We start from the raw sequence: 14533 nt of genomic DNA on the forward strand, positions 1-14533 counted from the left end.
GTCTCTGATAAGAACATCTCTCCCAGACGTCTTCATTAGTCGGCTAATAGAAATTCTCTTTGTCGCGCAAATCCTTTGCCGCGTGTTGAAAATTGTTTTAGACGAAAATATTCGCAGCATTTTATGCTCTGGACGTAGTAGAATAAATATTGGTTTCTTCCTGACAAGTAATAGATCTTCTACCTTGATTGGTTTCAACCAACTTCACGAAGCTAGCCCCAATCTCGCAATCCGCTTATTGATTATAGATATTAAAATTAGATATTCATATTGAGATCTGAGCCTGGACACCGGCAGCATGACGCCCAAAAAAAGGGTTAGTGCTTCCACGGGCCGGGTCGCATTGGACATTTCTACCACGGCTCCCTTAAAACAACAACATTCATGCTCCTAGGGAAAACTTTCCATAGGAAACGGTTGCGACCCCTAAGGCCTAAAGATGTCTAATTAGGAAACAGGGCACTCTGGAGGCACCGGGCTGGAGCTCGCCCCATCTGTTGTAGAACAAGGGTGACAGAGTAGGCCTCACAACAAACCCTCGACCATCGCGTCCTTAGGAAGGAAGCAGGGAGCCGGCTACCCCACTGCGGTGTATGTGTGTATACACCGCACCCCCCCTCCCCCCCATTACCTTCCTGATGTTAGCCAGTCCGTTCATGACCAGGCAGTCGTCCAGGCGGTCGTCCTCGTCGTCCAGCTCCAGGGCAGGACAGCTGAACTGGTCCAGGAAGAAGCAGCGGGCGCCCTCGTTGCGCGGGTCAAAGGGGTCCACGATGATGGGCTCGGTCCCCTTGATCTCACAGCGGCAGAACGGACAGCCCTGGCCGTCTGACTCCTGGCACCAAAGCACGCACATAAGACAGAAACACACACACACATATAGACAGAAACACACACATACACGTACACGTATATATACATGCACGCACACACACACACACACATGCACGCACACATACATGCATGCATACACATAGACATAAACACACACATACACATGGACAGAAACACACACATAGACAGAAACATACATACAGTCACACACACACACATCAACATAAACATATACACAGAAACACGAGAGATACACGCATACAGACATATAAACAGACACACACACACAAACAGAAACACAAATACACACACACACAAACGGATAAGATGAGTGATGATACTCATATCCCATAATTTAAAAAAGATTACAATGATTAAAAAATCCCTATTGATTTGTGGTTGTTATAATTAAGACAAATTAGCTAACTTGACAAAGATACGCACCGACACATTTTCCTCCACTAAACCACAACATCTGACACCTTGCTATGTGTGCTGTTTATCGATATGTATCAAATTAGTTTTAAATCGTTTTTTTACTCAACACCAAATGTTATCCTATATCTTAAAACCAACAACAAATACACACCCACACACCCACGCACCCACGCACCCACGCACCCACGCACACACACACACACACACACGCACACACACACACACACACACACACACACACACACACACACACTGATACACACTGACTTCCCCACTCCCAGCAAGATGATGGCAGACAGATGCCGGGTACATTTATAGACATGATAGATGACATTCATGATTTTTTGTTGAGTGATTGATAACAATGTGCTGAACATGGTTTGTGTCGCTGTGGCGGCATGTGGAAGCCATTAGGAGACCAGAGAGAGAGAGGGACTGGTCTGGTTCCACTCAGCTGGCAGGACGATGGGGAACTACTGGGCTCCACGCGTCTTCACCGACCCTGCCCTGGCCGTGCACGTCCCTCATGCACGCCCACACAGGTGAGTGTGCACGGAAGAGTGTGCACGTTCTCCACGATAAAAGGCACGATGTGGCCGCCTGTGACTGTGAGGCAAGTGGGAGAGGGCCAGACCTTGTGGCTTTTGGTGTGTGTGTGTGTGTGTGTGTGTGTGTGTGCTATGTGTGTGTGCTGTGTGTGTGTGCTGTGCGTGTGTTTATGTGTGTTTGTTTGAGTGTGAGTGTGTGTATGTAGGAGAGTGACTTGTGTGTGTGTGTGTGTGTGTGTGTGTGTGTGTGTCTCATGATTGGAATATAAAAGGGATTTTGGAGGAGAGAATTCTGTTACAACATTTCTCTGACTGGATGGAGGGATGGGATGGAGGGATGGGGTGCTGGTGGTGGTGGTGGATGTGCTGGTGGTGCTGGTGCTGGCAATCAAAGCCAGACCATGTTTACTCAGAACAAAGGCTGCAATTGAAGACGCACATGTGGTTGGGATGGTGAGGGTGTGTGGGTTGGGGGGGAGGGGGGTTGCTTGGCGGGTCATGGGGGCAGAGGGTGTTTGAAACAAGATCCTAACAAGGCCAGAGATGGGATGGAGTGGGAGGTTAAAAGAGAGGAGGTTGAAGCCAACACACACACACTCACACACAATTACATTACAGGCCAAAGGCATGACTAAGCAATACGGGAAGACATTCTTTAGCGACACATATAGCAATGCCCCTCCTCTCCTTTTGTTTTGTTGGCATTGATTGGCTCCCTGACATGTCTGCCATGTTTTAACCACCAGCAGCAGCTTGAGAGCAACTTCATCAGTCACATTACAACAAATTCATGGCCTCATTGGCCGTTACCATATTTGTAAAGAGTTTGACCATGACTTGGCGACATGGTGGAGGCTTGCGGTGAGATCTAGTTCCTGTTACTGTAAGTCTCATCTGGGATCAAGCAGTCCTACTCTTCTATTGCGGAACAGAACTGCACAAGCTAAGCCTTGTTTGCATTTTGTTAGGGAGATATTCTACCAAGGAGAAACAGTTTAAAGAAAGTTTTTTTAGGATTGATATGCTTTTATGATATAGTGAGATAGACAGGAAGGTATGGGAGATATAGGAAAGGACATGCAGCAAAGGAACACGGGCAGGAATCAAATTGAGGTATTGATTGGAAACATTTCGAACACTTTCTAAGAACGCCGATGTCTGAACAGAATGATTTAGTTTGTCTTCCCACAAGTTTACTAGTGCTGGCCAAGTTAATGTTGTTAATGTCAATCACGCGGTTACAGATTACCGCCTCCAGCAGCACAATTGGTTTATTGTAGCGACGAAAGACAGTGAAACGTCATCCAGATCATATCATGCGTCTATCAGACTTTAGACTTTAGACTTCTGATTTGTGTGACTACATTATGCCAAAACCCAACAGACAGTGTTTAAACCAATCAGGTCAGAGCAGATTGGCCAAGGGATGCTTTGTCGCCATCTTCTTCTTATTGAGCTCGGGATAAAAGTATAGAAATAGAATAAGATAAAAATAGAAGAAAGAAAACATCATGTAAATCGTATATATCATCGCGACACACTCATGTTCCACACCTGGAACGGTGCTTTGAGGGGTTTGAGGCATGCCTCATTTGTTACTGAGCCCCACTTAGAACTTTGAACCCACCAATGAAGGAGATGGGGGAGGGGTCAAAGATCAAACGAGATCAAACGGCGTCATTACCGAGAACAGGATGTGGAACAAACGCACGTCAGCGGCCAGCTGTTCCTCACTGAGCGAGCGTTGGGGTGAGGGGGGGGCCAAGAGCCTATATAGGCTACCCTCGCTCTATGCATAGAGCAACAGAGATGTAGGGGGGGACGTAGAGAGATGTAGAGAGGGAGACACAGAAAAATGGAGAAAGACACAGAGGGATGGAAAGAGAGAGACGGTAAAGGAGAGAGATGGAAAGAGAGAAATAGAGAGAGAGAGGTAGAGAGAGAGAGAGAGATAGAGAGAGAGACAGAGAGAGTCAGAGACAGAGAGGTTTAGAGGTGAGAGACAGAGAGAGAGAGAGAGTAAGAGAGAGAGAGAGACAGAGAGAGAGAGACAGAGAGAGAGAGAGTAAGAGAGAGAGAGACAGAGAGAGAGACAGAGAGAGAGAGAGAGAGAGACAGAGAGGTTTAGAGGTGAGAGACAGAGAGAGAGAGAGAGACAAAGAGAGAGACAGAGAGGTTTAGAGGTGAGACAGAGAGAGAGAGAGAGAGTAAGAGAGAGAGAGAGACAGAGAGAGAGAGACAGAGAGAGAGAGAGAGTAAGAGAGAGACAGAGACAGAGAGAGAGAGAGAGAGAGAGAAAGAGACAGAGAGAGAGACAGAGAGGTTTAGAGGTAAGAGACAGAGAGAGAGAGAGACAAAGAGAGAGACAGAGAGACAGAGAGGTTAAGAGGTGAGAGACAGGTGAGAGAATGAGAATTGAGAGATGTGTAGAGGGCGAGAGTTAGAGAGAAAGAGAGAGAGAGAGCGGGGGAAGGACTGAGTGCATGAGAGAGAGGAGTTGAAAGAGAGAGAGAGAGAGAGACAGTGAGTGACAAAGAAACCGAGAGGCGGGGTAGAGCACGAGAGAGAGAGCGAAAGAGAGAGAAAGAGAGCCCCCTCTCTCAGGGAACCACCTGGTCAGGTGACTCACAGAATCCTGAAGCAGGAGAAAACAGTCATTTGGTCATACCTTCTCACCCACGCACTGACATACACACACACACACACACACACACACACACACACACACACACACACACACACACACACATACACACCACTGGCTCAACACCCACTCCAAGCCAGTGGGAGCCCAGTGGACCCCTGTAGCAGCGGGGGCCAGGGCTTTCGTGGGCCCCTTACCAAAACAGGAAGCGTGACAGAGAAACAAAACTCTGTTTGTGTGGGCGTGACTTGTGTGGTTTACAGACCAGAGAACAGCTCACACACCCTCTCTCTCACACATACGCACAGACAAACACTTCGCCTCTACCGCATGAAGGCTGGAAATCATGACAATCTCATAAAAGCAGTAAAACCACACACAGTTGCCAACCTGTGTGTGTGCATGTGTTTGTACGTGTATGTATGTTTATGTGTATACAGTATGAGTTTGTGTGTGTATGTGTGTGTGCGTGCGTGCGTGCGTGCGTGTGTGTGTGTGTGCATGACATCACTGCCATTGGCTCGTGTGGCCCATTGTTGTGTTGCAATTAAAGCGAAGGAAACAAAAAAAAAAAAAAAGTTTTTTGGTTCAGTTTAGTAATTCTGACTAGGGATGTAACACTTTGTCCAACTGCCAAAATAACCTTGCAATAGAGCCAGGACTGGGACAGTCAGCGCACTGCCAGGCTTGCTTACCATCTGAGTGAGCGCAGTGCTAGTGCGTGTGCGTGCACGCGCGTGTGTGTGTGTTTGTGTCTGTTTACTCACTGCTCCATCCGCCTTAAGGAACTTTTGTTACACTCTGCTCAGAATAAATCTCAGAGCTAATCACTCCTGGGGGGAGGGGGGGGGGGGGGGGGGGGGGGGGGTGCTGAATTCCCCAATACAAGCCCTCTCTTTGATAATCATGTTTGTTTTATGGCCATGAAACAAAGGAACAACCTTCGACCAGAGCTCATAACAATGACAGATTTTATAACTTTCTCCTGCTAACCAAAGTGACTTGACTAACTGACTTGGGCACAATAGGGCATTAGTGTTGTTTGTTGTTGGGGGGGGGGGGAGAGAGAGATAGAGAGATATAGAGGAAGAGCTCTTTCACGGGCCGATTGAAACGCAGATAGCCCGGCCAAACAGAGGAGAACGGGATCAAGGAGACAGGAGAGTGGAGAAGATGAGAGAGCTGGTTGGATGTAAGGAGAGATAGAGAGGGAGAGAAGAAGAGAGAGAGAGGGAGAGAGGGAGAGAGAGAGAGGGAGAGAGAGAGGGAGAGAGGGAGAGAGAGAGGGAGAGAGGGAGAGAGAGAGAGGGAGAGAGAGAGAGAGAGAGAGAGAGAGAGGGAGAGAGGGAGAGAGAGAGAGAGGGATAGAGCGAGAGAGAGAGACGTGGTAGGAGCAGGACAGATCTCTGGATTCGTCAAGCGACTCATAAGGCGCATGATAATTACTGACATGCTCCAGGGCTCATATCAGCACGAACGCACACAAACACACACACACAAACATACATTGCAAACACACACACGCAAATACACTGAACCCCCCCCTCACACACACACACACACACACACACACACACACACACACACACACCCACTGACTGACCCACCCCTCACTCGCAAACACACACACACACTCACCTCACAAACACACACACATGCACGCACGCATACAGGCGAGCATAGACACACACAAGTTCTAGTTTTTCACTTCCGTCCCAAATTGATATATGGAATCTGATTAGGACGGACGCAAAGAATCATGGGAGAGAGAGGCAGGCAAACAGGGATGAATGGAGCTGTGGAAAAGCCCCACAGCTCTGCACTCTGAATGCTGAATACAACAGTGTTTCCATGACACACAAGATGCATGTTTAATAGCCCTTTTACATTATTTTCATCATTGGCAGGATGCAATGCACGTCTTTGTATCTGCACATGGATCGTCCAGGGAGTTACACTCACAACTTTTCGCCTGGGAGTCAAACACCCCCCATCAGCTCATATATTGCATGTGCTTAAAATAAATCACTGCAAGATGCTTTGGATTAAAGAGTCTACTTTATGAATGTACTAATAAAACGCGTGCCTGAAATGTCGGGAAAGGCGAGGTTGGGTAGGATTCAAAGTGTAGTGAAAGCAACATGGGGAGATATATATACGACGCTGAAGAATTAGAGGAAGTGCGAATTGAATTGTTGAGTTGTAGCGATAACAAGCATGACGCATTTGTCACACTAAGGACCCAGCGGCTGTATTCAAACGGATACAAGTCTGAAAAATGTGCATGTTTTAGCATTCAATATTTATGGGAAGTAGTTTGCAGTTGGAGGCGATGTTCAAATTGGCTCACTTGGTCCCTTATTCCCTCTATAGTGAACAACATATAGTACACTATTTAAGGAATACCTTTAGGGGGAATTGGAACACTAATTGTTGCTTGCAAATCCATTGCCGTTAAGTGTATGGGCCTCACAGACAAGCTGAACAAAGGTCATCAATCATAAGTCCTACGTGACAGCATACCTTCTGCGGAGACGACCTAGCCAAAAGCAGCTGTAATGTCATTGCGTGACATGTTGCCTCATAATCACTGCGCCAAAAATAGTGCCGAATGATCTTTGTTTTTGTGAACAAACTACAATGTACCTCTTGTAACTGGCAATCGTTTTGAATGAGGGACTATTTGGAACACGTTTTAAATCGTTATTAAGTAATTCAAAGCGTATTAACCCTCACATGATCCGAAGCTAGCAGCTACTGCAACTTTGCAAGTCAATAAGGCTTACGGAAAATCTCGCGCTAACCTAGCGCGCTCCCCTTCTGGACGCACAATAAAGAATTTGGAATTCAACAAATCGTCTGAATCTGGACAAGAGAGGTGAACGCCAATTTACAGATATCTCGGCGTGTCCCTTTGAGACCCATAATGCACCAGGAAAATAAGTGTACAACGGAGCACGCATTGGTCAAAAGTGGACCGGGAGTGTCTATGGCCTGCTGTGGATGGTGGGTCACCCTTCAGCTTACCTGCCAGGCGGTGAGGCAGGAGGTGCACATCAGGTGACCGCAGGGCTCAATCTTCACGTCCTTGTCGTTCTCCGCGCAGATCTTACACAGCTGGAAGGTGGAGCCCATCTCGCAGTACAGCTCGTACTGCTCCTGTTGGGGGAGAAAGGAGTATTTACACACACTGTAAAGAAGCCTGCTTTGCCGGTCTACAGTGCTTGTTTGAATAGCCTGTGTTGTGATTTGCTGTAGTTTGATTTGATTCGATTTTGGTGAACTTCGACCGCACTGTTGTCTGAAACTGCGTTGTTGGCTGCTGCTGCCTACCTTGACCATGGCACCCTTGAAAGCTTTACCACATTACATTTTTATTCAAAATAGTTTTTCTCTTGTTATAAAGTCAATAAAGGTTAAATAAATAAACCTATACATTGTAATATGCGTGCACAACACCCGCATACACACGTACCCACACACACACACAAAAGGAAGAAAATAATTACCAGATGCAGTGAGTGAGTCATCCGTTGACTCTGATAATTCTGTCAACAATTCTGCCTACGTTCACGGGGTGCATGTGCCTGTGCACAGATGGCTCTTATTGAACAGTGACACAACTGCGGGTCCAGGGTCTCTGCCTGCGCTATGAGTGTGTGTATGTGTGTGTGTGTGTGTGTGTGATGGCCACCTGAGTGACTTTGATGTGGTCGTGTGGCGTGGGCTCACACAGGTCACTGAGGTCTGGGTTGTAGCTGCGGCCGTCTGGGAACAAATAACTGCAGGAGACAAATGATTCAGTGGGGGCTGAATGTTCACTCAAACATCCAACGTGTGCACACAGTTCAATATTTTCCTTGCAGTGGCATCTGCTATGGCTTGATAGTAAATAGTAATAATATTGAGCTACAGTGTTGCAGATTGTGTGTGTAAGGTGTATTGAGCGTTTCGGCATTTGGTGTATTAATTCAACTTATTTCATCCTGCCGTTACCTAACAGATGTTCCCGGAGAACACTCATAACAACATCATTGGACAAAATAATTAGAAAGACTCTGCCGACAGCAGAAACAGGATGGGTGGTTTCCATTGCTTTTAATGATCGTGTTTAGCGTTTATTGAGCCAGACATGGCTGAAATAAGTAAACAAAATTTAGAGGAATGAAATCTCAATACAATCAATAATGGCAAAAAATGCTGACAAAGACTGGATGTAAACAGCCGGCAACAAACCATGCCAGCATGAAAGGCACAAAGGCTCAAAGAGCTCGCAAATAAATAACTAAACTAGAAAAAAATAAAACAAAACAAAATTGAAAAATTTTTCATTTTGGGAATCCCTTTTCCTTTACATTGGTCTTGTGCCTTTCAAACACATTTTAGGAGGTTGGCCTATGCATGCCAGTGGTCAGTCATGACCGCCTGTTTGCCCGTGGCAGAGAGTCGAGGACAACTGGATCAATGGGATGGAGTGAAACGTGGAGTGATGCAGTGGGTGCCTGACTGCGGGTGTAAGCGTGTGTGTTGTGTGTGTGCGTGCGTTACATACAAGCCCTCCCTGTAGCCGTCAATAAGGGCCTGGAACAGTGGCTTGTTGTTCGGGATGGTCTGCAGGATGTTCCCGTCGTTGGTCACGTAGCCGATGGCCCACTGGCCCAGCCGCGTACAGCTCAGTCTGAAGATGTAGCTGGATATACACACACAAACACAATCAGTCAAAATAACGCTCCAATAACAAACTGGGATTATTTCTTTGTCATTTCGCTTGCTCACAAAAGGCTTTGGTAACCTGACAATTTATGCCCCGCAGTAAGATGCAGGCAGTGGCTAACAAAGATATGGCACAAATAGCAGGGTACTAATATTTGTATCTAAAAACAACTACATTTTAATATACGTTTCATGAAGGAGCAGGAAGGGGGGGGTTAGACTTTGCTCAAAGACGCCTACAGGTAGACTTCAGATGTTGGGGTTTGGACCCAGAACCTTTTGGTCTCTAACCACTACTAGAATATCCTGGAGCCATTCATGCTACTGTGCTAGTACAGAGGTCTGTTGGTTCCATGGTGTCTGGACATCGTGTTACAGGGTGGAGCGTGAAGCAAAAGGGGCTAATGGTGTCATCAATTTAAGCCAACCTTTATGATAACATGAGATTGAGATTTATTCTAGTTAAGGAAAAATGGTAGCAACACTTTGCAATATGGGCACATTCATTAACCACTAATTGGCATTAGTTTATCAGTCATAAGCAACTGTTATTGACAGCTAACTAATGTCTAGTAATCATTTAGGTTTACTAATGGTGTTCATGCTAACTAAGGTATTAATTCATACATTATTTAATAGGGCTAGGGTTAGGGTTAATTCAATCCATAAACACTAACACTAACCCAAACCCCTATGCAAAGGCTATATAATAATATATTCCTGCATTTGCTAATGTTTAATAATGCTGCCATCAATTTCTGAAAAAAACGAGACCCTAAGAAGGTGAATCTTAACAGAAATACATACATTATTTCCTAAAAACAAGTTGATCTCAAATGTCGTGCTCATTTTAGTGGAACCTCCACAGTATCAGGTCAATACCATTCAAACCTGAGCAGGCATGACACATTCTTTCTGAGGAAGTCATAAGTTAAGACCATCTCTAATTGTGAAAGCATCTTTCGCTGCTAGAGTTTGAAAACCCTATGTGAGTGTGCCTGTGTGGTGAAGACACCTCATTGGTGGCTGCCTCCTTGGAACTCTACAAACTTTCCGCTTGTCAACCGGAAAGTCACGTATACTTGCATCTTCAGTGAATAAAACCAGCGGTAAAGATAGTGGTCTCCTATTCCGAGCAGATGAATGCAGAACGCTCGAGAGGTGGCTGTTGAATGAACATGTGTGCCTGGAACTGGCAGCTCATCATCAATGACTGATCTAAACACACACACACACCCGCTCGCATAATCACCAGGAAAGTCAGAGTGTGTGTTTGTGCCCCTATGTAGGTTCATGACTTGTGTCTTAAGAATCTGTATTCTTCATGACTGGGGTATGCCTATGATGATTCATAATTGTATCAGCCACCTACCTGTTATTTCAGACCTCCCTCGATACGCTGCTTAGAAAGGTTTCATGCGTTGATGAGTCAGTTATTAAGTATGTCAGCCTTCAATAAGTTTAACCTTCAACGTTTTTGGAGAGATTTTGGAACAAGAGATTATGTGCTTCATTGAGTCCTTTGTGCCTGAGTGAAATAATGGCCACTCCGTTTCAAACACTGTTGGAACATGAGATCAGATTCCCTAGCAATTCTGTTCAAATTATTATTTATAAATGGGTTAGGTTTAGGGGTCATTCAACCGAAACATCCTGGGTACCCGGGTAAGAGAACTACCTTTAACATAGGACATAGGAAATCTGTAATGCAAGCCCAAAAACGCATGCATACCCCCCCCCCACACACACACACACACACACACTCTGACGCAGGCAGAAATTAACACCTCACCTTCCGGGCTTGTTGATGTACTTGTGCAGCCGGGCCTTGACTTCGTCGTAAGTGAGGAACGCCATGTAGCCCGGGTGAGTCACCGCCAGGAAATTCCAGTTCCTCAAGATGGACCCCCAAGGCTGGGAAGGTGACATGGAGAGAGAGTTAGGAGGACACACGACACAGACATTTACACACGAGCTTGCTAGTTTGTAAACAGCACGTACACAGCTGTCCCGGGCAGAATGGCAGCAAAGCTAGCCACAAACATACATACAAACACACACACACACACACACACACACACACACACACACACACACACACACACACTGAGAGAATGTTTGCATTTCTGCTAACAAACTTCGAACCATTTTGTGGACCCATATATCCCTGGAGAATGTTTCTGTGTGGAGGAGGGTGGGGGTCGGTAAGAGAGAACTGGGGGCCGATCCTAGTTAATCCTGGGGGCAGCCTCTTTAGGAGGCCAGATAACCCCACACACCTTGTGTCTTGACACTATTTTTAACAAGGTTGAGCAATGGATGTACGATACACACATATGTCAATGCTATTTTTAAGATGGTTAGAACCTGATGTGATTCACATCACGGCAATATCTCTTTAGGTTTTTTAACCTTAAAAAACATGGAAGGATGAAGGGATGTCTTTGATCAAGCTTGTGTCTGAAGATAGCGGATGCGTCTTCCTTGATCTTGTTAGCAGCAATCTATCAGAAAAACAGCTTGGTCGGTTGGCGGTTTTAGGGGTTTGACAGCCTGGTGCGTTTCCGTTTGGAACCACTTGTGTTCACCTTATTTATCGTTGGGATATTTCATGTTTTTCGTCCCACGTTTCCTGACCACTGAATCACTCCAGATCAAGGGAAGACCCATGTCGGCATCAGAGTGTGCGTTTGTGTGTATCAGCCTAGACTTGGATTGACATCCCCATTCCTAAAGTCAATCAAATCGACGTTCCAACCACCCCTCCAATCGAGATCCTTCTACTGTGCTCCTTTTTTCACTTGAGGGAACGTTAATGCTGTTTGGCATACTTCAAATTTAAGTCGACAGCTATAATTGCTGCCCTGGGAATGATCTTCTGTACAAACACACACATTTAGAGCAGTCTGCAGTCACATTGAAGTTAGTAGAAAAAAAGGAAAACTTTTTTTTTATTTCGCTCATGGCCACAATGTAATACTGTTGATCCAAACAGACTAAAGAGAGCAGGGATCCTGCCAAAGCACAAGCGCACACGCTGAGGGGCCCCCAGCCGCCCACACACACACATACATCTTGAAACCACATGGGCCAGCAATCTGTCAAGGGCCGGACAAAAAACTAGACTCTTATAAAAGGATACAAATTTGAAAAAATAAAAAATATAAAACAAACCAAAACGCACATCCAAAAACCCAGAGCAAATATTTCAAAAATATCCGAAGCAGCAGGGGAAGTAAGAGGGGATCACACACACACATACACACACACACACCAACACACAAAAACAGACAAACACATTCACATGCAAACACACACTTAAGAACGAACACCTCTGAGGGAAAATGACATCTGCAGGCCTATTTTTTTCTTGGGTTCAATTGGTTCCGGAAAGGCACTAGTGGCACCTTGGCCGGTATTTTGAGGTATAGGGCGGTTAAGAAGCAACAACAAGCTGAGTCTTGAAGCGCTAAATCTGTTATCTGGGCCAGCGTGGAGGGTGGGTGAGATGGCACGTAAATCTAACAGCAGGTGATTGAAGTGCACATTATGACTGCTAATAAATCGCCACTGTGGGTGGGTTAGTGTGTGTGTGTGTGTGTGTGTGTGTGTGTGTGTGTGTGTGTGTGTGTGTGTGTGTGTGTGTGTGTGCGTGTGTGCGTGTGTGTGTGTGTGAGTGTGACCAGTTGGTCAGAGCCAAATGCTATCCAGCACGATACCAAGAAAAAAAACAAAAGAACGAGCATGAAAGAAGACGAGTCTGCTCTCGAAAGCCATGAGTTATTAATTCACGTCTCATATTAATCATCCAGGGAAATATTTTGAAAAGAATCCATTTCAAAGGGAATGTGTTTATGTTGACGATAAAGAGGGCAAAATAAGTGATTTTACATGAACAAAATGTAAGAAACATGAACAAAAGAAACACAAACAATAACGATGTTTCTGAAGCCGTGCCAAACCGACCTGGAAGAGGCGTGTGAAGATGTCGAACTCGAACACGGAGATGTAGTCGTTGCACGTGAGGTCGATGGTGGACTTGAGGGCCATGGCCTCCAGCCCAGAGCTGATGAGATGCACTTCATGAAGGCACTGTCGGAAGACCTTCCACGGCACTATCGTCCTGCAGGAGAGATGAATGTCCGGGACGTGGGTCAGTAATCAAATAGTAATCTGTCTAGCCTTTTCGTTCCGTCCATCGAAAAACCAACCGTGGCCTTTTTTGTGACAAATGGTGGCGCTCCTGGAAAATCTGCTAAATTTTTCAATATCCACAATCAAACCATAATTGTACTTCATTATTAATATCAGTCTCCAATAATAATCATTTCTGTTTGGTTTGTTTTCTCTCTGGAGTAAAAAATCCCTGTAGCCCTAACAATTGTCATGCGAGTACATGATATGAGTCAATCCAGTCATACTCTGGTTGGCAGATGCGGTGACAATAGTCCCGATTCCATCTAAAAGGTGAAGCGAATCTTTAGAATGTTCGCAAAAAAGAAATTCGAATTAGGTGCGTTTCCATCGAGTGGTTGGAGTGAAAAACTACACACATTCCAGGGCTTGTCGTATCCTTTTGATAACAGCCTCTCTTAGATCCTGAGTGGAATTGCTTTGTTTTCCATCTAAAATAGCTGTAATGTTTTTTTCTTCGATGAGAGCAACGAAAAGTTTTACCTCTTCAGCGGTATTTAAAGGATACATTGTACATATTTATAATTCGAAATTCGTTGCAGCCTTTATACCACATACTCCAGGGTCTATAGCATATAACCGTGTTGTCTGATTACAGTTTAATGCATTTTCCACAACTTACCAGCTCTCGTTTTGAAGGCTGAACAGACAATTTAACTGGAATTACTTAGGTGTCCATATATCAGGGATTAATGGACACGGTATAGTTAAAGGATATACAAACATAGACATCCTATATCATATATGATATAGGATGTCTATGTATACAAACGCTTAAAAATATATATATATTGATGAAAAGTGTGTTTCCATCTCCCATTTTGCGCATTTACTCTCTTTAGCATTTCTCAAAAACCACCTCAAGCGAGCGGATAAACTTTTTTGTGAATTAGAGGATTTTTATGCGAATTTTGGTGTTTCCATCACCGTTTACTCATTCGATACTTCAAAATTCGCATAAAATCAGGGGGGTGGAAACGCAGCTACTGAAACAAGCTTTCCATACCCATTGAGGAACCGGTGATGTGATTAACTAAGGAGGTAGTCAGACAATAAAGGGGGGAAACGTAGCTATCTTCGTACCAGGTGGAACATTATGAGTATGAATTTGAAACTGGCGGCATACAGCCTCATCCAACCCGGGGTGCACCTTATGAGCAAT

At 45.1% G+C, this 14533-nt stretch overlaps 1 protein-coding gene across 2 annotated transcripts in view; it reads right to left on the reverse strand.

The window, feature by feature from the left end:
* The window catches only part of cblb (Cbl proto-oncogene B, E3 ubiquitin protein ligase), a 48023-nt gene that overhangs the window by 18327 nt on the left and 15163 nt on the right, over positions 1–14533 (reverse strand). For both annotated transcript variants that reach the window (XM_079737701.1, XM_079737700.1), the window contains exons 5-10: positions 13144–13300; positions 10970–11091; positions 9017–9154; positions 8159–8246; positions 7492–7623; positions 632–835 (exon numbers count right to left, since the gene is read on the reverse strand). In XM_079737701.1, coding sequence (XP_079593827.1) covers positions 632–835; positions 7492–7623; positions 8159–8246; positions 9017–9154; positions 10970–11091; positions 13144–13300 — 841 coding nt within the window. The remainder of the gene's footprint in view (positions 1–631; positions 836–7491; positions 7624–8158; positions 8247–9016; positions 9155–10969; positions 11092–13143; positions 13301–14533) is intronic.

The sequence above is a fragment of the Pollachius pollachius genome (genome assembly GCF_949987615.1).
Source record: "Pollachius pollachius genome assembly, chromosome: 6".
NCBI classification, from domain to species: Eukaryota; Metazoa; Chordata; class Actinopteri; order Gadiformes; family Gadidae; genus Pollachius; species Pollachius pollachius.